At 35.1% G+C, this 24,508-nt stretch overlaps 1 protein-coding gene across 2 annotated transcripts; it reads right to left on the bottom strand.

Moving 5' to 3' along the window:
- Nucleotides 1-6,396: 6,396 nt before the first annotated feature.
- Nucleotides 6,397-22,448, bottom strand: LOC104605034 (putative protein phosphatase 2C 42). 2 transcript variants are annotated; one of them, XM_010269629.3, is made up of 4 exons: nt 21,871-22,448; nt 20,457-20,824; nt 15,692-15,928; nt 6,397-7,054 (listed from the first exon to the last, which is right to left on the bottom strand). In XM_010269629.3, the coding sequence occupies exons 1-4, from the start codon at nt 22,154-22,156 to the stop codon at nt 6,839-6,841; spliced, it is 1,107 nt and encodes a 368-aa protein (XP_010267931.1). In that variant the 5' UTR covers nt 22,157-22,448; the 3' UTR covers nt 6,397-6,838. The 2 variants fall into 2 exon arrangements, with proteins under 2 accessions (XP_010267931.1, XP_088760270.1); XM_088904144.1 differs by lacking the exon at nt 6,397-7,054 and adding an exon at nt 11,969-12,163.
- Between the last annotated feature and the right edge of the window lie 2,060 nt (nt 22,449-24,508).

Raw genomic sequence — 24,508 nt, 5'->3', positions numbered from 1 at the left:
GAAAGTTTTGATTAAAAAATTTATGAATTATTTAAATATTCTAACAAAATTATATATTAACTTTTCAAATATTTATTAAAAACACAAAAAATAATTTTATATTTTTAGAAAATATATCACAAAATTATGTACTAACAATTTAAATTATGTTTTTTCCAAATTATCAGTTTAAAGGTTTTTCAAATATTTAATAATATGTAATAGCTTTGAATAAAATAAATTCAAATAACAAAAACTTATAAATATTTTATAGATTATTTAAATATTTATCATAACTAGATTTTAAATAGTTAAAATAAAGGAATTATGTAATAAATTTTAAAAAATTTCTTCATAGTAGAAAAATAATTATAACATAATATTGAAATTGATAATAATTTAATATATTACACAATTAATAATGAAATTATGTAATAATAGTATAAATTATGATTTTATGGATAATTAAATTCAATAAATAATTAATATTTTAAATTTTAAATATTTTACATATTATTTAATCATTTAAATAACTAAATATTTTACATAACTAGATTTTATATAGTTAAAATAAAGAAATTATGTAATAAATTTTAAAAATTATGAAATTTAGAAAAATAATTATAACATAATACTGAAATTAATAATAATTTAATATTTTACATAATATTGTAAATAACTAATTTCACTTATATCAAGTAATAATTCGAGAAAATATCTTTCAAAAAATTTAATATTTATTAATAATAATTTTAAACTCTTAATCTGTATTTATTATATAATTATATATACTAAAATTAATATTTATTATATTTCAGTAATTATTTATTGTTTTTCGTGATAAATTTATTTTCAATGATTATGTATAAACTTAGTTTGTTTTGTTATTTAACATAAAACTTTCATAATTATCGGAGATTAAACTACTATTATTGAAATTTTTAAATTTAATGTATTGTACTTACTATATTTTTGTTATAACTTATCGATTAATTAATATTTATTAGAGATTAAACTATTATTTGAGATTATACTATTTATTGACTAAGTTAATATATTTTTACTACTCATTGTATTTTTACATTATCAATATATTTTCAATAATTGTGTATTTTCGCTATAAATTTTCAATAATTATTGGAGATTAAACTATTGTTATTTATTGGAGATAAGACTATTAATTTAGCTTAAATTATGTGTGTTCGTGAGTTGGTTCGGTCCAGCCGTAGGCTATTTGGCCAACCAAATTGACCTGGTTAGGTTGGGGAGTTGGTCACCTGAAACCGATTTACCTTTTGTGAAAACCGACCTACTCAAGTTGTACCGGTTTAAGTTGATTTTCACAAAAGGTCAATCGGTTCAAAAGATTTAAACTTTAAATTTTAATTTATTTTTAAAAATTACAGTACAATTATTAAAAAATAAATTTAAATATTATATTTTATGAAATAAAATATTTTAGACTAAGAAACATGTGAAGTTTCTCACTTTTTCATATTAAAAATTATTTAAAATATAAAATATTAATATATATCCATGGTTAGGTCATTCGATTTTGGTCGGTTTACAAATGGTCAAAGTGAAGCTGATCCAACTTGGTCGAATTGGGAATTTTTTGAACCAAAGCCGACATAAAATACTAGAAAACCGACCAACTCGAGTCGATTTGATCGGGTTGGTCAATTTCATAAGTTTGATGAATAAACCTAACTGAAATTAATTATTGTTATTTTTGTATTATAAAAAAATTATTAAAAATAGTATATAAAATATTTATAATTATTAATTATTTAAAAAGTTGAAAATATAAAACAATTGTATACACTTATGTGTTTCTATTAGGGTCATTTACTAGAACACACCTTAGTTTTACATATTTACTTAAACCTACCTTATAGTTTTTATTTTACTAAAACATTCCATATATTTTACAACTTATTTACTTAATCAACCTTTCATTAAAGAGTATTTGTTTTGCCATTAGACCCATGGTTTTTTATTCCAAAAATACCGTTAACAATTTTTTATATAGAAAACAAAATTGGCCAAATATAGCCAATAGAGTGGTTGCCCGTGTTTTATTAAGGGCGAAATTGGTATTTTTATTTCTATTTTCTTTTGATTAAATTTATTTAAATGAACATTAGGGTCAACATTGTCATTTTCCACTATCATCTAATAGAAGATTGGTTAAATCTGTTGCAATTTATAAGTGGTGTTTTAGTAAAATGCTAACTATAGGGTAGATTTTAGTAAATCGATGAAACTATAAGGGTATTTTAGTACATGACCCTTTCTATTATTTATCTTTCACTTAATCCCGTGCATCACACGGGTCCCCGCTATTATATGTACTAAAACACAACAGTTTAAAAATTTTCTCTTTTTTTTTGAATTATTTATTTATTTATTCCATATCATTTTTGAAACAACCAATGAGATGCTCTCCTTCCCCATAAAAAACACCGAAAACTTCCATCTCTCTCATTCCTATTTATCTCTTGAATTATCTCTCATTCCTATTTATCCTCTCCCCAACTTTGTATCTATATCTATCTAAATAAAGTGTGAATTAAAAATTTTAAAATTATTTAAATATTCTAACGAAATTTTACAATAACTTTAAAATAAAAAAAATAATATTAAAATATTTAATATTATTAATAATTTTATTTTTTTATAAAATTCACCACAAAATTATGTACTAACAATACAAATTATGATTTTCTGATTTGTTCAACTTAAATGTAATTAAAAAATAAAACATTATTTAAATATTTCAATAACTAAATATCTTAAATAACAAATATTAAAAATATCTAAATAATTATATAACAAAGTATTTAATATTATATAATAACTTTAAAATAAATAAATTTCAAATAACGAAAATTTTGAAATATTATATATATTATTTAAATATTTAATTAACTAAATATTTTAACATAAATAGATTTTAAACAATTAAAATAACAAAATTATGTAGTAAATTTAAAAAAAATCTTAAAAGTAGAAAAATAATTATAACATAATATTCAAATTAAAGATAATTTAATATTTTACAAAATCAATAACACAATTATGTAATAATAGTATAAATCATAATATATAGATTACTAAATTCAATAAATAATATTTTAAAATTTAAATAACTAAATAATATTGTAAATAACTAATTTCACTTATATCAATTAATAATTCTAGAAAATAACTTTCAAAAAATTGATATTTTTTAATAATAATTTTAAAATATTAATCTATATTTATTATATATTTATATATACTAAAATTAATGTTTATTGTATTTTTGGCTTTTGTAGGTATTGTATTTTTATTAGTTATTTGTTGTAGTTCCATTATCAATTAATTTTCAATAATTGTGTATTTTTGCTATAATTTTCAATAATTATTGGAGATTAAACTATTGTTATGTATTAGAGATTAGACTATTAATTTAGCTGAAATTAGGAGTATTCGCGGGTTGATTTGGTTTAGTTTTGGGCATTTTGGCCAACCAAATTGACCTGGTCAGGTTGGAGAGTTGGTAACTCGAAACCAACTAACCATTAGTGAAAACTGGCTAATTCGGGTTATATTAGTTTGGGTCGATTTTTGGTTTGGTTAGTTGGTTGAAAAGATTTAAACTTAAAAAATTAAATTTTAATTTTAAAAAATACAATGTCATTATTAAATAATAAATTTATGATATAAAATATTTTAGACTAAGAAATATGGGAATTTTCCCACTTTCGTGTATTAATATTAATGTGTGTGTGTGTAAAGTTGTTCCATTTTGGTCGATTTACAAATTGCTAAAACGAAACCGATCCAACCTGATCGGGTTGGGAAATTGTTGAACCAAAGCTGATCGAAAATACTAGAAAACCGACTCGTGGTTGGTTTTATCACTTTGATGAATAACCCTAGATAAAGTTAAATATTGTTATTTTTGTATTATAAAAAAATATTAAAAGTAATATATAAAATATAAATATTATTAATTGTTAAAAAAGTTAAAAATAAAGCATTTGTATACTCTTATGTTCTTCTATGATATAAATAATATTATATATTTAATATAATATATATACACATATTTAATATCCCAATTGGGTATGCCTATTAACGCCATCCCCACTCTATCCTCGCTAAGACAGTCTTCATCCCCATCCCTGACTGGTTGGGGAGGCCGACTACTCAACAATGATGGGGAAAATTGTCATCTCTACCCCTGGATTGTGAAGTGTTATAGAGCAATAAGTTTTAAGCCTAATAATCCCTAACATCTTTTTTCCGTGCATCTCGTGGGGTCATAACTCATGCAACCTTAGTAAATAACTTTCGCACCCATAAGAAGAGATGATGCATTGCCATTGATAGGGATGCAAACGGATTGGATCGAATTCGAATTAGGGTATATTCGAATCCGATCAACACTATTCATGTTGGATCTGATCGGATCTGATTGGACTCGATTTGAATTCAAATCCTATCAGTAAGTCAAATCTTTGGAACTAATCTGGTCCAACATGTTTTCTTTAAAAATAATAAATTATTAAAGAAAAATAAAATATACTAATTTAAATAAAGTAAAAACCAAAAATACAAGTATTTTTTAATTATTTTCAACATATATATACATGTTTTTATAAAAAATAAATAACATATATATATATATGTATTATATATATTTATATTTATAAATATATAATATATATCAAATCGGATCTTCTCCGATGGGTTAGGGGGATCCAAATCTGATTTGATCTGAAGATCCAAGCAGGGGTGACCCAAATTCAACCAAATAGGACCGGGTCATATCCATTTGCACCCCTAGACATTGAGGGGTCAATTAGAGCTAGGGGTGTATCTTAGCAAAAGGAATAGGTGGAGATAGTTAGAAATGATTTGAGAATTCATAATCGAAAGATTCCTTTTAACTGCCCCTATATAATTGGAATAAGGATTCATTGAATTTAAGACTAATGTATGGGCTTGGGCCCAATCTTGGCACTTGTAAGTATCTTTTATTTCAACTTTAGGCTGCCTTGTAAGTTTTTCTTTTCTTTTCTTTTCTTTTTTTTTTTTTTTTTGTACAGAAAAGAGGGGTACTAACAGAGACGGGGTAGTGAGACCCCAAAGATCTTCCTATCTAATTTTCTCGATTTCTCTTGTCTTGAGTAGAGTGGAATCTGGAGAGTAATTGTGACCCAAGTTTGCCAAAAAATCCGCCAGAAAGTTTGCCTCTCTATGGACACGAGTGAACCTGAACCTCTCCTGACTGCTTCTACATAACGCTTGAATGTCTTTAATGATTCTAGATGAGGACCATGGATGCTTGCACTTTGAATTGATGCATGCGATGGTGAGGATAGAGTATCCTTCGACAGTGAAATCTTCAAACAGTAGCTCCAATGCGCCTTGAAGAGCCTGAATGAAAGAATAGCTCCAAAACAGTCTGGCTACCCAAGCTATACTAGCCAAACCGGGATGCATCCTTGAAGTCTCCAAGGCCACAAGTAGCGTTTTCTAATACATTTGCTAGGGAGGGGGTTTGAGAATTAAAGACCACATTTTTTCTTTGCTTCCAAATGTATCAAATAATATATGCCAAATTTTCTCCTAATTCTATTGCCCCCTGGTCTTTGGATATTGTCACCCACTAGTCTATAAACCTTTCATTGGATGTAGGCCCCATTTGAGGGAGATTTAGAAGGGTTCAGATTTGATTTAAGAAAGTGCAATTCACAAATAAATGGTCAATCAATTCCATCTCCAAATTGTAAAAAGGGCAATTGGGGTCTATGTTTATGCCTACACTCGCAAGTCTTGACCTTGTGGATATTTTTCCCATACTTAAGAACCATAAGAATAGCTTCACTTTTGGCTGAATTTTCAATTTTCTAACAAAAGACTCCGCGGTCAAAACTTGTTCATTAACACTATCAATATCAGCTTGAAGCCAGGTTGCCGAATTAATAATAAATTCCCCATTGCAGCTTAGGACCCCATTTCAATTCATCATTCATATTGGTCTTTGGAATAAAATATCATTCAAGAACATTTTTTATTTTGAAAAGGATATTTGTTGGGATTCTAGAATACTTTCAACAGCATATTTGGGTTAAAAAACTCACCGACATTACTGTTAGTATTGATAATGCTAAACTTATCCAGGTTCAACAATTTAAATAAAAGACCTTTTCCAGTCCAGTTGTCCATTCAAAATAGAATATTTTCTGTTTCCCATAGTCCATCTCATACCCTTGAGGATAAGATTCCGGCTGGCTAAGTATTCCTTTCCAATTAAGGGATATATGTTGGCTTTTGAGGTAGCTTCCCATAAACTATCATGATCGTTCAAACACCTTCCAATTTTATCAATTTCCTTAAGTGTTCACTTCAATCCAATCATCATCAGTAAATTATTCCATCCACTAAAAGACAAAGCAATTATAAAACTGTCAATGTAAATATATTGTTCTCACAAAAAAATGGAAATATTGAGATCAGGATTCAGGAATTAAACTAAAAATGTAGTAATTGTGTGAGAGAGAGAGAGATTGCAAGTTCGAATAAATAGATCAGGGAACTACAGGGACACGTGAATTGTTTCCTAACAAATACACTGAAACATTTTACAGATTACAAGTCTCCTGGAACTGCATTAGCCTCCGTATCAGCGAAAAAGGTGGGGGAAAAATCTCTGCAGCAACTGCTTTGTCAGGTGCCACTCTCAGGCTCAGCAATCATTTTCATGGAAGAAATTTTTGATAAATCATAAACATGCTCTTCTGGGTAATGACCAAAATATTGGATAGTAGAAGTATCATAGTTCATAGTTTTTTTCTCAAAGTTATCAGTGCTCCAGAGCACTTCGGAGAGAAAGTGAAGGGCCTTCTTGTATTGATCCTCTAGAAATAAGGTCATGATTTAAGAACAAAACAATAACGGTTATATCATCATGGAAGTGGCGTCGAACCTTCTTGTCAATCCTCTGAAGATCCGAGAATCGCATCTCACGTTTTCTAGCTGCTTCTTGTAGAGCAGCCTTGATGAGCCTTCTAGCACTTCCCTGCGTTAATACAAAAAACTTTGTCAGCTCAAAAGGCAAAATATTCCACTACTCGTAAGTTTAGAAGAAATATGTTGGATGCATATCCGAGGAAATAAGGCATGCAACGCTCTACCACTACTCGTACACACTTCAGAACTAAAGCACAACATAAAGGATTAGGCTAACCCAGGTTGTCTAGTCTATCATCTATAATAGATACATTTAAACAGGGTTATTGCTCGCCAGGTCACTTTGATGAACCTTTAGCTATTAGACACAAGAATCCTATTTTGCAACTTGCAACCTGGTTGGCGCCCAAAAGACTTCTCCCTACAGGCCTGCACTTCCTCTTACCACTCCCTACTCACAGGGCAAAGCTTCAGCTAGAAAGCCCTTGCCACATAACCAAAATAAGACACTTACCTTGGGTCCTTTGAAAACATGGATAGTGGAACTTAGGGGAAATCCAACACAAGGCCAATGTAGACTGAGAGTGAACATGCGGCTCCAATGGACAGTTTACATTGGCCACAAAATTGTCCCATGTGGCCAACATAGGTGGAATCTTCAAAAGAGTTTCCCTACTTGAAAATAATTGTATTGCTGTAAAACTAAACCAAGCATTTCTGGAAAGATTCCTTGAAGTGCCTGTAAAAACTAGTTTATCACATTGCCAACTAGAAGATGGAAGATTCCAAGGCACAGTGACTCATTGGGTGGAGATACCGAAGAGGTTTGGACCATTTTACATTGATAGAGCTGAGATCTTGGCATTAAGGGGTACAGAGGGATCTTTGAACATTAAAAAATTAGGTGCTGTTTGGCAAGTCTTTTTTCAAAGATCTTCTGGAAGATCTGACAGCCCACAGACTGTTTGGTGGTGGTGCATTTTTCCGCATGAAGACGAGGTGAAAAAAAAAGCGAAAAGCTCCATTTGGAGCTTCCAAAAATGGGTTTCCTGCATCTTTCGGCAGTTACATCTTTTCCCAACCAAACAGAAAAAGATGAAGAAGTGGGCTGCCGGGCTTCTAAAAAGCTGACAGCTCACACAAAAAGACACACCAAACTGGGCCTTAGTTATTGAAGGGGACTCCAAATTAGTTGTGGGGTGGTTACAAACTGGGGAGGCAAAACTGCGGAGTTAATGAGTTATAATAATGAAAGGAAGAAATTAAAATGGTTCATACAAAATATGGAAATGAGAATAAGATAGGTCAAAAGGAGTGCAAACTACTTGGCTGATGCTCTTGCTAAACTATAGGTGCATAGAGATCAGTTGTAAAAAGAAGAAATGTTTCTACAAGGAGAGATGGGAGGGTTTATCTCTCATTGTTTGTATGTCATTATTGTACCCATAAGCTACTTTTATACTATTAATGATTTTTACAGTTGTTGATGAAACAAGCCCTCAACTGATTTGGAAATCATCAGTTGATAATCACATAAAGATGAACTTTCATGGCCATTCTCTAGGAAACCCAGGGCCTTCGTGAAGGCTGAAATAGGAATAGGAGCAATATTACAAGAGCTGAGAGTGGCCAAGGCACTCAAGTTAAAGAATATACTGGTGGAATGCGATTCAAAGAAAGTAGTGGGGAGGCTGAAAAGCAATGATGAATGAATGTGGAAATTTAGACGTCATGAGGGAAATTAAGCAGCTGGCTAGTGAGCTGGTGTCAAATTTCGAAATGATCCATAGATTAATAAATAGGTTGGCTGATGATATTTTAAACAAACAAGGGTAGAAATCTATACACAAGGGATGCATGGCATATTGTAAGTAATTCATTCATTCATTTGAATTTAATAAATTTTTGGGTAAATCTCTTAAACTACCCTACTATTTAGCTAATTGACATGCAATACCCCTACTGTTTAGCTATTGTCTTGCTATCCCTTAAGTTTTCTGACAATTGTCATTGCCGATAAGTGCTAACGGAAGGAAATGAAATGTCAAATTTACCCTCTACTATTCCTCAAATTATCCTCGATTTCGTTGCTCCTTATTGTAAGCGGCAACCATGACTTTTCTGGTACGTTTTCTCCTCGTGTTCTCTCCAGAGACGTAACCCCCACTGACGGTGGCCATTTCCACCACCACTTCCTCCATAATCTCCACCGCCGCCACCGCTGCCTCCATAACCCCCGTCGCCGCCACTACCTCCATAGCCCCCGCTAGCAGCACCTGCATAGCCACTACCACCGCCAGTTCCATAGTTTCCGCCACTGCCAGATCCATAGCCTCCACCACCACCTCTGAGAATGGAGGTCTGAGAATGAAGCTGTATGGGCACAACTCCCATTCTCTCTCTCTCCCTCTTTTCTGTCTAGTACATACCCAGGAAGCCATCCGAGCTGACTCGAGCATATATCATTCCATTTCCAGGGACGATTTCTGCTTTCGCTTCCAAAGCTTTGCGCTCCCAATAAATCTGATTTGAGCCTCCATCGAAGTTCATATACAAGCCATTATGGCCGTCCCCTAGTTTCATGGAGTAAAGCCCATTTGAGAAAGTCAGCTTCATGTTGGCCGTGAAATTCTAGTTCTCCACAAGTGTGTTGGATGGGAAATCAAAACACTGCCAGAGAACACACCTGAACCGTCTTGTACTTGAAGGTTGGAGTTTCTGAGCAGAACTACTTGGTCACTATATTCCCAGGTGATTTTTCCGGTACTGGGAGATTGATTCTGAAAGCACGAAGACTGATCTGATTTATTGCCCGATCTGATGGGACGGTGAAATCCCTCCGCTTGAAGACCATCCGAGCAGAAATGGCGATGTTGGGAGGTAGAGTCTGAAACGTTCTAGTCGTTGCCAGAGGAGACAACAGCGACAAATCTATCTGGGTTCATGAGGTTACCGGTCTCTGTCGTTGACGCCCTCCACAGTGAGCTCCTCTATGTGCTCCAACTTCTAGCAACACAACAAAGAATATGGTACTCACCGAAGAGATTGCCGATGTAGTCCCGTGTTTTGCCGCTGGGGACAAGGAGTCACTTTGCACAGGAACCCACCTGCTTGTTTCAAGCAAAGAAATTCAAGGTGAGGTATGATTTGATAATGAACAGATGGTTTAGGGGTCCTTCCATGATTACCCCAAGATGCCTATTTGTATCTGCCAGCTGAGGAAACGTTGTGTATGTAGCCAGAGGGATTGAGATGGGGAATCGTATGGAGATATTAAATTCTGCTGAGAAATACGACCCTGAATGAATCATGGATTCCGCTTCCGAGGATGCATCAACGGAGGAAGATGTGTTCAGGGTGTTACATGAATAACAAGTTCCACGTGATCGGAAGGCAAAATGAAAGAGGAGTTGATCTCACCTGCGGTGAGTTCTATGATGCAGATAGGAACGCACGGGAGCTAGTGCCAGACATGTTGAAGGATGCCCCTGTTTCGACATCGTGATGTCCACCCCTTGTTGTTGTTGTGAACAACGATCTCAACCATTATATATGCTTGAACAAATAGTCTGTCGGTAAGCGTTTTGGTTTTATATCACAGAGAAGTTTTTTACAACTCCCCTGTTTCTTCATTTCTCGTGGCCTTCAACATGGTCTCTCTCTCTATTCCTTGGAAATAGAGACAGACTTTAAAAAGAAAGAGCAGAGACCTGTCACAGACTCCATTTGTGAAAGAAGTTTTGGGCAGTTGCAGACAACTGCCAATCCTCCACCTCCTCTGGAAAGGACTTGGTGCCAGAAAATCCTGGCGACGCCGGCGAAAGTGGTTGAATACAGACGACGACAGTGGTGGCAATGGCGGCGGAGAGACAGGGAATGGAACAATTGCAGAGTGGTTCGCTGTAGCTGCCGCCGGGGAGAGGGATGGTGAAGAAGAAGGGAGAGGGACGAAGGGCAAAATTAGGTTTTGAAGAAAATTTATACATCACGTGGTGTCACGTGTATGAATTTCGACGGAACATTAACGGATATTAACGACAATGGAGGACTTGGACAATTGTCAAAAAACTTAAGGGTACCGCAAGACAATAGCTAAACAGTAGGGGTATTGTGTGTCAATTAGCTAAACAGAAAAACTACCTTAAAAGGAGCATCAGATTTTAAAACCATTTTAGAAGAGAAATTCCATTGGTCATCCATGTTATAGAAGAAAGATTTGGAAGTGAAAACCCCAGAAGGATCCCATAGCCAATTCCGAAAGTCACTTACATGAGGATCAGGCCATTGGTCATGTAGAAGATGTAGGAGTTCTGCCATCAAGTCCACCACCCACCCAGTCATTTAGATTCCTTCTAAGTTCTAAGCCAAAAATTCCAAAGCACTCCCATCTGATTATGTTCAAAACACTACACTTGAGCATCTCCATTCTCAAATATTAGAAACAATGCCAGAAAGAGTTCCTTTGGATGTTGATTTGCAAACCAAGGGTCTCTCTTAAAAGCTTAACCTTGGCTTGTATCTGACTCCTTTGACAAAGTCTAGGAGTGAAAACCCCAGAAGGATCCGAGAGATGCACATTTAATAATATATATCCCTTCCGTGAATGTCAAACTTCATATATATTTTATCCATGTTAGAGCCATCTCCTTGCTTTCATCTACCATGCTATCTCTTGGACCAGTTTCATTCTCAAATAACCATAGACACCGGCATGTTGTTTATCTACCATCCATAATCACATATCCTTAGATTGTGCACATGTAGGTGGCGTTTGATTGCACTTTTCAAATGTCTGAATCTGAAAACATTGCTTTTCAGACGCCACCTTCGTTTGGTATGCCCTCTTATTACTGATCTGAAATCCAATTTCAAATTTTAATCCGTAAGAGGTGGGGCGGGTCCTTAATGCACTCAGATGTAATTCAGATGTGTGTAAAAGACATTAGTATCCTCAAAGAAATTTTTTGTAAGAGGTGGGGCGGGTCCTTAATGCGCTCAGATGTAATTCAGAGGTGTGTAAAAGACATTAGTATCCTCAAAGAAATTTTAATGACATGGTTTGTCCCTCATATAACACGAAAATTTAGGTTATTCAAACCCTCTCTGCGACCTGAACAAACTTCAGTGCCATCAAGCTCACTTCGAACCCTCTCTGCGACTTGAACAAGCAGCGGTGGTTCTCTCTCTCTCGCCCTCTCTTGTCTTCCCGCCACCGCCGCTGCAACATGTAGCAGTGACAGTTCGATGAGTAATAATAACAATAATAATTAATAATAATAATAATTATTATTATTAATTATAAATTGTTTTTACTAATTATTAATTAATTTAATATTTTTATTCTACATTAATTTTACTTGTGTTATTTATTAATTATTAATTATTTTTATTAACTAATAATTTTTAATTATTTCATTAATTTCAAAAATTATTTTAATTTTTATGTGTAAATTATTAATTATTTTAATATTTTTATAGTAATTAATTATTTTTTTAATTTTAATCGTTTTATTTATTAATTAGTAATTATTAATTATTTATTTTTTATTTGTATTGTTTCAATATTATTTTGAGGTTGAAAATTATTTTTTATGAGATAATGCATATTGAACTCAACATTTTCAAATAGTATGTTCTAGGGGTAAAATAGTAAAATCAATAAATTTCAGATGGTAAAGGGTTGATCCAATAAAAACAAACTTATGGATTTAGAGCCTCTAAAAAGTAGAAAAGCACATGTGCTTCTTTTCAGATTTCAGACAAAAAAATTTTAACTTTTCAGATCTGAAATTTCAGATTTATCAAACGCCACTGTAGACAAACAAGGTCATATTAGTTTTATCAAAACCAGACCAAACAACTGTTTTAGTGACTGGCTCATAGGTTGAACAATTCCAGAATGTCTTCCAAAGCTGCTCTATATCAAAATAAGCTTAAAATGATAAATATCATGGAGCATGAATGCACGAGAGGCATTACATGTATCTGTGCTACTTCACTAGTTTGGCTAGGTTAACAATTCTGAGAATTGGGCAGCCCTAGTGTTTTAAAAGCGCAAGGCGCAAGGGCCAATTTGCGCCTGAGGTGAGAGGTGCAAGGCAAGGCGCGCGCCTTTTTGAAGCAAGGTGCAAAAATACAAAAGTTGCTAAAAAAATAAAAAAAATGTTAGAAAATAAAAAAAATAAAAAAATATTAAACTAATATTAATAAGAAATATAAACTTAAATTTTAAAATTAATGGTTTAAAAAACCTATTATATAAAATTAAAATACATAAGCATAACATGTAAAGCATATTCAAATGAAAATTTAAAAATAAAATCAAACATATAAAACATTTTCAAGCATGTAATGCCTACAATCTCTTTTTTTCCTCAATTGCATTACTTCAAGTAGCTAATGTGATGTAAAACATATTATATTCCTGATTCTATGAATCGCCTTTGTGCCACGCCCCTCGAGGCAAGCCCACAAGTCCATGTCCGGGTCTTAAATTCTTAATTCTCACACAAAAAATAATGATTTTATAATTTTAATTGCCTTTTAAGAAGATGTTTTATTAAGATGAATGAATGGACAACATTAAAAAATAGGGGTGTATCGGATCAGGCCATGGTTCAGAGGGTAGTCGGGACTTAAACCGACCCCTCTGAACCGGTTTTGAAAAAATAAATAAATAAAACACAAAAAAAACACCGATACAGGCTGATACGCCACCTGTATTGATATTTAGAACCTTGGGTTGAATTACCAATTGATGAGCTCTACAAAACTGGTACTAGTTTAAAATGTCAATGTGTTTCAAGTTATATTCCTAAACTTAACATATTCCTCAGCAAAAACTATAGGTGTTGATATACATGAGATGGTATTTTAACATAATGAGTTCAAAGATACGATACGATATGCCCCGTATCAGGCATATTGTATTGAAATTTTGAACCTTGATTTGCACATTTTGAGTTCAATCATCTAAGTCTTATCCCATCTATAAGGGGTTGGCTACATGAATCCTGTTTTACCATTCCAGTCTGTTTATTGCCATATTCATTGTCAAATTTTGAGCACTTAGGTTGTATTTGTGCTTCTTTTACCCTTTCACAAAATATTATTATACATTTCCACATTTTTCACAATGTTTCTACCATTTCTATAATTTTCTTTTTCTTTTTCTTTTTTGATAATTCACCATTTTTATAATTTTTGTACTATTTCCACCAAGACTGGGTCCCCCCACAAGAAGTGGTAAGCTTAAACTAGAACCATACTTCAATGGTAGCTCTATGGGTAACCCAGGAAGAGCTGGTATTGGGGGAATCATTAGAGACCATCAAGGTTGGTAGTTGTGATGTATTCAGGTCCAGCAGGTTTAGGAGATTCAGCCAAGGCAGAAACCATGACACTTCTACAAGGATTGAGATTATCACAGCACAACAGTATGGCCTCAAAGATTTGGAAGTTGAAGGTGATTCACAGCTAGTAATTCATTGGGCCAAGCACCTCAAAGAAGCACCTTAGAAATATAGACATGCATTTAGGGAGATTGGTGTGATTGCAAAGAAATTGAATACAAGCTTCAGCTGGGTGAGAAGAACTGCAAACAGAGAAGCAGATGCATTAGCTAAACAGGGAGTAAATAGGCAAAGTATTTTCTGGGCATACTTGTAAACAGTGTTACTGAAGAGTATTGGAATCTGCTCAACTTGAAAGTGACATTTCTTGTCTATAGACTCTAGAATTTTATTAGCAACTGCTCCTAAGCCAAACAAAACTCTCCACCACGTTCAGCTCAGGCAAAAAGTGTATAGTGGCACCTTATGGAAATAAAACATTGCAAAAAGTGATATACTAAGGAAGTTTATTGGAAGCACATTACCAGAGGGCTAGACCAAGAAGACTTGACATATACTGTTCACATCTAAGAGAATTCTCATCTATGTTGCCTAGCACTTTCATACCACTAATCCAGTGAAACCTGGAAGGACACGAGAGCAAATTATTATTATTCAAAGCCCACCAAAACTTGCATATTCAAAGCCTAAGGTTAGAGATGAATAAGTATCATAGGACCAGTGTGTCAGTCCCAATCCATGTCACTTAGAGAAGAATCTTCCACATGGCTACATGGTTTTGGAGGCACTCACATCTTCACCCTCTATTTAAGGGACAAGTTTCATTGTAAAGCTCCATTATGTGTCTCCAAAATAAACTCTCATTGCTGATGGTCTTAAATTTGAAAATTGTAACCTTGATGGCATATAGGCTGAAATTGATAAATTGAATAAAAGGCCAAAAAAGAGGGTCCTTGATCCACTGCAAAGTCCAGATCAGCCACATGGTCCCCACATAACATAAGTAAGACCATGCAGAAAAATGCCAATTGACCCAATCAAATGGAATGGATTATATGCTTGTTTTCCAAAAAAGTCCAATCTTCCACCCAGGAACTTGTGAAGGCCCTGTTCGACAAGGACTACAATAGTCATTTCATTCACTTTTTAAGACCCATTTTAAATTTCCCCAAATGTGGATATGCTTATCCAGTGGATCACCAACAGAAGGAAATGCACAGAAAGTCAACTGAGAAACAATAAACACTAGAAGAATAGCAACTGCATGATTATCAAAAGTCAAAAAACTACCAATCAAACCCACGCAACATCACATGCTGTATAAATTTAAAACAAAAGAAAATAGCATGTCTATGCAGAAAACCATGACTATGACAAGATGATAGAACTCTTACTGAATGTGGATTATTCTGGACAATATCCACAGCTCTTTCATTGCTCAAGTGCTCCCATAGACCATCAGATGCAAATATGAGGAAAGAATCATTTGGTTGGAGAGGATGAGAGATAATAGATGGATTGGCAGTCAAAATAGGCATATTCATTGGTTCAGATAGCCTGAATTTCGCATTGATTGGTTCTCTATTATACTGTGCATGCTTCATATATACATCACCTATAGATCTAGACACCTGCAGACAATAAAGTAACAGCATTAACAGCACAAATCTTTTTCTTTTTCTTTTTCTTTTGAGAAAATGTGAAGTATTGCTTTGTTTTGTAATCTTCACAAAATATACATAATACAGTTTGTGTGCAGTGAGGAACTATACAAGAAGATCTAAGATTAACAAAAAAATTGGGCTATGAAAACAGATGGGGTTTGGAAATTTATGTGAATAAAATTGCTTGTTCAAAGTAAGCATAATGAGGACATGTCTGCCCCCGACCAAGAATGAAGAGAAGCCATCACTTGTTGCAGCACCTTTTCTCTAGACTGGAATTGGTTGTCCAAGAGTGATGTTTCTTTTCTTCCAAATGTACCCAATTAACACTACAGTAATTAGTGCTCCAAAGAGTTTCTACCCCATCTCTTGTTATTAGTGCTCCAAAGAGTTTCCACCCAATCTCTTAAGGCCCTTCAAAACATACAATTCAGAAAGGACCAAGATCAAGAAAACTCTATGGATGGATAGAAATAAAAACGAGCATGCAAAGGAATGGGGCCCTTGTTATATTAAAATCAAGAACGTTCTTTATATTTCTGATAGATAGGTGAAGCTTTGTTGGTCTTTATATTTGACCAGTAAGATTGCATCCATCGCATTGAGACCAAAATGACTAGTCATCACATCAACAACATAAGGCATTTTACAAATTACAACTTAAACAGATGGCTTGACTAAGAGTTGTTTGTGCAGTCTAATATGCACTAATTATATTGTTCTTTTAATTTCTAATCATCTTTAGACACACCTCACTTATCAAGTTAACTTTCCAGAGTTAAAAACTTCAGGAGACTACACAGCACTCCAAGTTTCAATCAAACATATCTGATATAATCCAATCTAATTTTAGTTTTGAAAGGATTGGCAAGTTAATCATTTTTTAATCTTTTTTCCATGAAATGCTGAAGTGGCCTCGCTCTTTACAATCATTTACTGAGGAAACAATAAGCTAAAATCTCCATAAGAAGGCTGGTCAATAGTAATGATGAATATATTCAGGTATAAAGACACGCTATTTTGGGATGTCATTTCTAAACTTTGACTGTTGTTCCTTAGAGAATACAAATTTGCATGGGATTGGCAGAACTATCAGAGATGATATGACAAACATCTTATTAACCTTTTTAGGTCCAGTAGGCTTTGGGTGTCACTGAAGAAATCGGTCCTTTGACTCAAGAACAAAGACTGAAAAGGTGCTAACCTTTTTAGGTCCAGTAGGCTTTGGGTGTCACTGAAGAAATCGGTCCTTTGACTCAAGAACAAAGACTGAAAAGGTGCCAAGCCAAATCAAACTTTGATAAACTAGCACTGAAAGATGAGATTAGGTGGAGACAAAGAGCCAAAACAACCTGGCTGAAGATGGTGATAAAAACACTAGTTTCTTTCACAAGATGGCTAATGCCCGGAACAGAGTTAAAGAAATTAGCAGGTTGGAGTGTGAGGGGAGAGTGGGAGAGTCAGTTGCTGAAATCAAAGTCATTGCTTCTTCATTCTACAAGCAGCTTTATGAGGAACCCTCGGCCATTAGACCTCTTCCTCTCCATACCCCTTTCAAAAAACTAACAGGTGAGCAAAAAGCTTCCCTAGAAAGGCCGTTCACAGAGGAAGAAGTTAAGAAAGTGATTAGCAGAATGGAAACAGATAAATCTCCTGGTCCAGATGGTTTGACAAATCTGTTCTATATCTTATGAATGTGTTTCAGACCTTTTCATAGAAGTTCCTCTCTGCAAAGAAGCCTGAACTCCACCTTTATTACCCTCATCCCTAAAGTTGCCGGGGCTCGGGGGCTGTGAATCTAAAGGACTTTAGGCCTATAAGCCTTCTCAACAGTTTTTATAGAATTCTGGCATAAGTCTTGGCAGAGAGGTTGAAAAAGGTTTTGCCCAATGTGATTTCTGGGAACCAAGGTGCCTCCATCCCAAGTAGACAAATGTTGGTGGATAGTGTGCTTATCGCAAATGAGCTAATTGACTCTAGAAGAAGGGATGGTAAACCTATTCTGGTGTGTAAATTGGATATTCAGAAAGCGTATGATCATGTAAACTGGAGATGCCTCAATTTGGTTATTGGGAGAAAACTGGATGAAAGTTTGTGTTTCTTCCCCAAAGTTTTCAGTTTCTGATCAATGGGCAAGTGACGAGCTTCTTTGAAAGTTTTAGAGGGATTAGGCAAGGGGATCCCCTCTCCCCCCTGCTTTTTATTTGTCTCATGGAAGTGTTTTCTCAGTTCAGCAAGTTGGCCGTTGCAGAAGGTTTGTGGGATGGTTTTGAGATCTCTCCAGGAGGGGAGAAGGTTCATCTTCTCCAGTTTGCTGATGACCCCTTGTGCTTTATTGATGCTTCCCCAGATCAGCTTGAATCTATGCTTGGCATCCCATATTGGTTTGAGGCTGTGTCAGGGCTTAAAGTAAACTTAGGGAAAAGTGTGATTTTTCCTGTTGGACAAGTTGAAAATCTGGAGGAGATGGCTGAGATTTTGGCTTGTCAGGTGAATCATCTCCTAGGGAAATATTTGGTGCTCCATCTTGGACCTAAATGCACCTCCTCTGCTATCTGGGATCCAGTGGTAGAGAGAATGGAGAAGAAGCTGGCTTCATTGAAGGCTAAATACCTCTCTTCAGGGGGGTAGAGTGATCCTGTTAAAAAGTACTTTATCAAACCTTCCTACATACTTTCTTTCCCTCTTTCCTATCCCCTCCAAGGTATCCAAGAAGTTAGAACCTTTTCAAAGGAATTTCATGTGGAGAGGTTGGGAAGAGGACAAGAAAATTCATCTGGTTAACTGGGACCAGGTTTGTTTGCCTGTGGAAGGAGGCCTGGGAGTGAGAAAGCTTAAGACCTTTAATTTTGCTCTCTTGAGTAAGTGGATTTGGAGATTTGGCTTTGAAAGAGATGCTTGGTGGAGGTCTCTTATAGCTGGCTAAATTTGGTGTGGATTGGGGTAATTGGAAATCTTTGGATCCTTTTCAGCCTTGGGGTTGTTCCCTGTGGAAGGGCATTATAAAAGCTTTCCCTTCATTCTAGAAGGTTTGGAGTACAAAATTGGGGATGGCAATAGGTTGAAATTCTAGAAAGACCTCTGGTGCTTGAATATTCCCCTTGCCGAGGCTTTTCCTAACCTCTTTCAGTGTGCCTTAAATCCTGATTCTTCAGATTCTGAGTCCTATGATTGGGTGCAAGGTTCAGCTGTTTGGTGTCCCCTCTTTAGACGGAACCTCTATGATTGGGAATTGGAGCAGCTGCTGGAGCTGTTACAGCTGTTGCAAAGCCAGCTTATTTCTGCAAATGTGGAAGATGAGTGGAGGTGGATATGAAGTGGAGATGGCTGTTTTTCACTTAAGTCTATGGCTGATAAGCTAAGTTAAGGCAGCAACATTGGCTTCCCTAGTAAGCAGGTGTGGGATACTACCAGACCCTCTAAGGCTAATTTTCTTGTCTGGGTGCTGGCTTTAAATGTCTCTCAAAAATTAATCTGATTAGGCATGGGGTTCAGATTTCAGATCTGAACTGTGGCCTTCGTGGTCTGGTGCCTGAATCTGGGGATCATCTCTGCATTCACTGTCCTGTGTCTGCTAAACTGTGGGAGCACTTCATTCAGGCGGCTGGCATTAGCTGGGTTATGCCCCGGTCTGTCAAGGATGTTCTGTGCAATTGGAAGTTATCTGGTCTGAGTTGGAAAGGGAAGTTGATCTGGAAAACAATTCCTGCAGTCATCTTAGTATCTCAGTGGTCTGAAAGGAATAGCCAAGTGTTCTGCAACAAAGCCAGAGCTTCTGAAGACCTCTTACAGTTACAGTTGCAGTCAACAGACTTGCTTCTTGGTTATCTGTTGTTTCAGAATTTAAAAACCAGAATGTATTTCAGCTTCTTAACTCTCACTCTATTTGGGTTCTGTAAGCTGTTTTTCTTCGCAGTGAATTGTTGTAGTTCTTTCCTCTATCATCAATAAAATTTTTACCTTACCTTTTCAAAAAAAGAAATTATGCTATTGTTGTTTATGCCCTGCTATTCTACCTTTTGAACGGTAGGAGACTATCTTCAATTTAATGAAATTCAAGTTACTGTTGATTATCAAAGAATGGCAATTTGTAATTACAAATGATGAATATAGTGAGATATAAACACAAGCTATTTTGGGAAGTGGTTTCTAAATTTTGTTGACTGTTGCTTAGAGAATCCATGTTTTTCTGAGATGGGCACAGCTATCGATATGATATGGGAAGCATCTTATTAAGTTTTTGGGTCCAGTAAGCTTCGGGGCATCACTCAAGTATTTATGCTGTTATTTTTTATACCCTGATATTCTGCTTTTTGAACACAGGAAGGCAGCTTTCAATCTAATGAAATTTACATTATTATTGACTATAAAAAAAAAAAGCCATGAAAAAAAATAACTTTTGGATAATGCAACCTATGATAGTAGCAACAGAATCAGATGAATGATGAATATTGGTTATCAAAAAGGGAATGGGAAGAAAATATAGACAAAGCACCTGAATAATGCCTTTTACCCTCCAAACTCCATGCTTAAGAACAACTATTTGAGGGTCATTTGGGTGAGAATCTCTAAGCTCTTGTCTCACAGCCTCCAAGTTAGCGTTGTGTTCAGTTGACAACTGTATAGCAGCAACACCGCCAGTGTTACCAACTTTCTTCCCAAGTACAACACGGGAATCTCCAAGGTTTGCCACATAGAGTGTCCTCTGACAGATCACTCCAACTAAACAGCACGCCCCAACTGTTGCCATATGTGGTTGGCTGTTCCATAGCTCAGAAACAAGTGCAGTAAATCCTTCCTCTGTTTGAAGAAAGGCTCTTCGGATGGTCTCACATGTCACACCCTGGGCCTCAGCTGATCTCTCTGCAGAAACACAATTCCTGTGGATTCAGAATGACATGATTTTATCTTTAATAGCCACTGAAGTAACAGAAATTAAAGAAAGAAGAAGAACAAGAAACAGAAGCAAAGTAATAGAAATTAAGACTGAAAAGAAAAAATGGCGCCACAGCGCATCAGACCAAGTTCTAAGACAAAGGATTGAGAAGGGTATTGCTTTGATAAGTTAGGGTTCTAAATGGTACAGGACCAAAAAAAAAGGATTTGGCAGCAAAGGTGTCCTGTCTTCATGTTTAAGTCTACTCCATCTTCTCCTTAATTCTCATTGTTAGCAAACAAGGTAAACATCATGGGCGATGCCCAGAGCTTCAAATATACAAAGATTACCTGGACATTTTTTAAGTCTACCAAAGGGTCAGTTTCCTCGGCATTTTTAAGAGTACGGATGAATAGACCGTCTAATTGTCTATTGATTTCCCAAACACTTACGAATTCAGGGATATTGGATAATCTCCCGAGACTGGTCAAACTGTCAATTACCCTAGATGCAACATTGCTTTTGAATCATCCTCTACGGATTTGTCAGTACCTGTGAAAGTGCAATTCTCAGCTCCATTTGAGTCTTTAACCTAAACCCCAGATTATCTTTAAGATTTGTCGGTGCAAAAGTAGAAACAACAAACAATTCCAAATCCAATATCAAGATTTCAGGAAAACTATTAAACCCGAGATCACTGAGAAACGGTGGCCATTCGCAAGAATTACGTAAGAACTAGAGGCAAAAGAAAATCGTGGGGAAGTTAATTAGATTCTGGCATGCATTCATATTTAGCCAATCTTTACACTGTATGGCATTCAAGCTTGTAAGTCTCTCGTTAAAGCAGAGAGGCTTTGCAAAGTGGCATAAGGTGCAATTAATTATATAAAAAAAAAAGACAGGATTTCAAAGTGTGGCCAATTTATCGAATTAATCAATCAAATGTCTGTGGATGACACAAAATGATGAACTCAACAGCTTGATGGAATTTCAGTTCTAACTTGTCTAGGAGAGAGGAGAGCATAGCAAATACCTTGAAAATTACGGAAGAGGTGATCGCAAACGTAACGAGCAGCGTCGGGACCTCCATGACCATCGTAGACACCGACGAAGGCACCGAAAGGACCAGACTCGATCTGGCTCTGGTCTTCGAGGACTTGGTTGGCCTGGATAACGGCCATGGAGAAATCACCAAATGCATAGCGACCGAGGTCACGAAACCAGAGCAAACCATCTCTGCCCTCAACACCACCATCAACAACATTGACGCCAAAAGGCTTCCAACAGAGAGACAAGACTTTCATCCAAGTTCCAAGCATCCCACATCTCTCAAAAGAAGACCTATCTCTCCTACTCCGGACCCCGACAAGGGAGGGGGAGATTGTTGCTGTACAGACTTTATAGCAGGACAAGATGAGATGAGGGAGGAGGGGGCGAGGGGGATGGGAATTAGGAATTGGGAAGGGAAGGACTTACTGCAAATCGAGACAAAGCGCCCTAGTTTTGAGGGGTGGAAGGGTGCGCAGGTTAAGGGGCGGGATAGGGCGCAGGTTAAGAGAGGGATGGGGGTTGTTCGGTGGAAGAGGAACAGGGATGTGATCGTTTCATTCTGAGGAGATGATGGCGTGGGGAAGCTTTCCCTTTTGTAACGTTGGGTTGGGTTCACTTTTCAAAAATGTCTTTTACCAAACGACGCCCTTCTCCTCTCTCTCTCTCTCTTTCCTTTTATTTTTCCGGCTTTACTTTTTCTTTTATTATTTATCTTCTCTTTTGTAATACTTACCAAATGTGATAAGACATCTTTCACGTACTGAACGGGAGTGCAGCTGTGCAGGCCAAAGTGCAGGAGATCCGGAGTTTCTTTTTTTTGATAAGTGAGATCCGGAGTTTCTTTCACTCGCTTACTGTGTCTTTCATCCGAATCGCCCTCGGTAAAAAAAATCAGAATTGCTCCAATGCAATCGAACCGAAATTTAGGTTTCGGTTTAATCGGTTTTTCGATTAGTTTCGATTTTATTATTCGGTAATTTTGTATTTCGGTTTTTGGTTTCGATTATCATAGTTGATAAATCGGTTAACGGAAAAAACCGATTCAATTTTATTATATTATAATTATAAAAAGTTATATATTTTTAATATAATTTATAATTTTATATTAATATTTAATATATTATGTAATATATATCATTACTTCATTTAATGCCAAGTTTCCCAAAAAAATTAAAATTCAAAAGAGTGAAAGACAAGTAAACTATTGAGCATTGGCTGGCCAATCGTCTCTCACTCCCTCAGTCTCTCTAGTTTCTCTCTAAAGACTCTAATCTCTATGTATTTAGAAAGAATAGGCTGGCCACTGGCCTTCTGTGCTGTTGCCACCTACTGGGTGAGGGGCTGACCAGCTGAGGGCGTCTTCCCTATCCTGTTGAGTGACTACTGACCGCTAAGTGTCGTGGCTGCCAGCCGCCACTATGTCTGCTTTGCCTCTACCGCCTGCCGCTAAGGGTGAGGGCATCTTCTTATTCTTCTTCTCTGTTTTTGATAGAACATATGAGGTTTGACTTAATTTCGGTTTTAACCAAAATAACAAAAAAAATTGATTTGGTTTAATCAGTTTTTACATATTTCAGTTTTGGTTTGGTTTTGAACAAAAAAAAAAAACGACTGCTCACCTCTATGCTCAGTCATCACTCGTCAAATAAGAAAGTAGGTCAGACCATCCATGATCCACCATTTGATGGATTTTATTCCTGCTAGATCGAGGTCATTTGGATGGGTGTTCATGGTCCGATTTGGTTTGGTTTGGTTTGAAGAAGATTTTAGATCAAAACAGTAAATTATGATTTAAGAAATCTTCAAATCAAACAGACTCATAAGTATGGAATTAGATTAAACCGTTTTATTATAGTTTGGTTTGGTTTCAAATACAAGCCTAAATAACATGCATGTTTACATAAATAACAAATATAATTCAAATATAAAACCTAAATGATTACAAGTGTCACTTGTTACTATTAAATAAATTACATTTACATTTATTCAAATATAAACAAGTTAAAAATTGTTAAATCAATAAAAATAATATAGAAATTGTTAAATAAATATATATATATATATATATATATACATATATATGTTTAAACAAATGTATCATATATATTAATAAATATATTATTAATAATTCAATTTAATATTGTTTATGCTTTGATCTGATTTCTAAAATTTAGAAAACCAAACCAAATTAAACTAAAAAAAAATTGCAGTCCTCCTACCTGACCAAATTGCCAATTGTTGTTTGGTTCTGTGTGATTTGATGGTTTAAACGATATAATGAACACCCCTTGTGATTTGTGGTTACATGTCGTCACCATCATTAACCTGGTCCTTACTAAGGGTGTCAACGGTATTTAAAAATCCCATTTTGAATTCGAGATTTGACATAATCAAATTGAATTCGGACAAATTCGAATATATAATCAATCGAATTTGGATATGATCTGATTAGATTCGATAAATATTCAAATTTGACTGATTATTTAATTCTTATATATAATATAAAATATTTAAATATTTTATATAATTTATATATAATAATTAAATTATATAAATAATTTATATATTTATATAAATTAAATATTCATTTTATACATTTATTCATTACCTAAAATAATTAA

The sequence above is a fragment of the Nelumbo nucifera genome, chromosome 4 (genome assembly GCF_055504915.1).
Source record: "Nelumbo nucifera cultivar China Antique chromosome 4, China Antique-T2T, whole genome shotgun sequence".
Classification (NCBI taxonomy): Eukaryota; Viridiplantae; Streptophyta; class Magnoliopsida; order Proteales; family Nelumbonaceae; genus Nelumbo; species Nelumbo nucifera.
Note: the sequence above shows the minus strand (reverse complement) of the source record. Positions and strands in the feature narration are given on the sequence as shown.

What these genes read in the sequence shown, in the direction of transcription:
- LOC104605034 (XM_010269629.3), bottom strand. Translation starts at nt 22,156, where the DNA reads ATGCTTGGAACTTGGATGAAAGTCTTGTCTCTCTGTTGGAAGCCTTTT. An exon ending in CCTCTTCCGTAATTTTCAAG is followed by an intron (nt 20,825 to 21,870) that starts GTATTTGCTATG and finishes GTGTTTCTGCAG; the next exon opens with AGAGATCAGCTGAGGCCCAG. An exon ending in TCCAGAATAATCCACATTCA is followed by an intron (nt 7,055 to 15,691) that starts GTAAGAGTTCTA and finishes GTATTAACGCAG; the next exon opens with GGAAGTGCTAGAAGGCTCAT.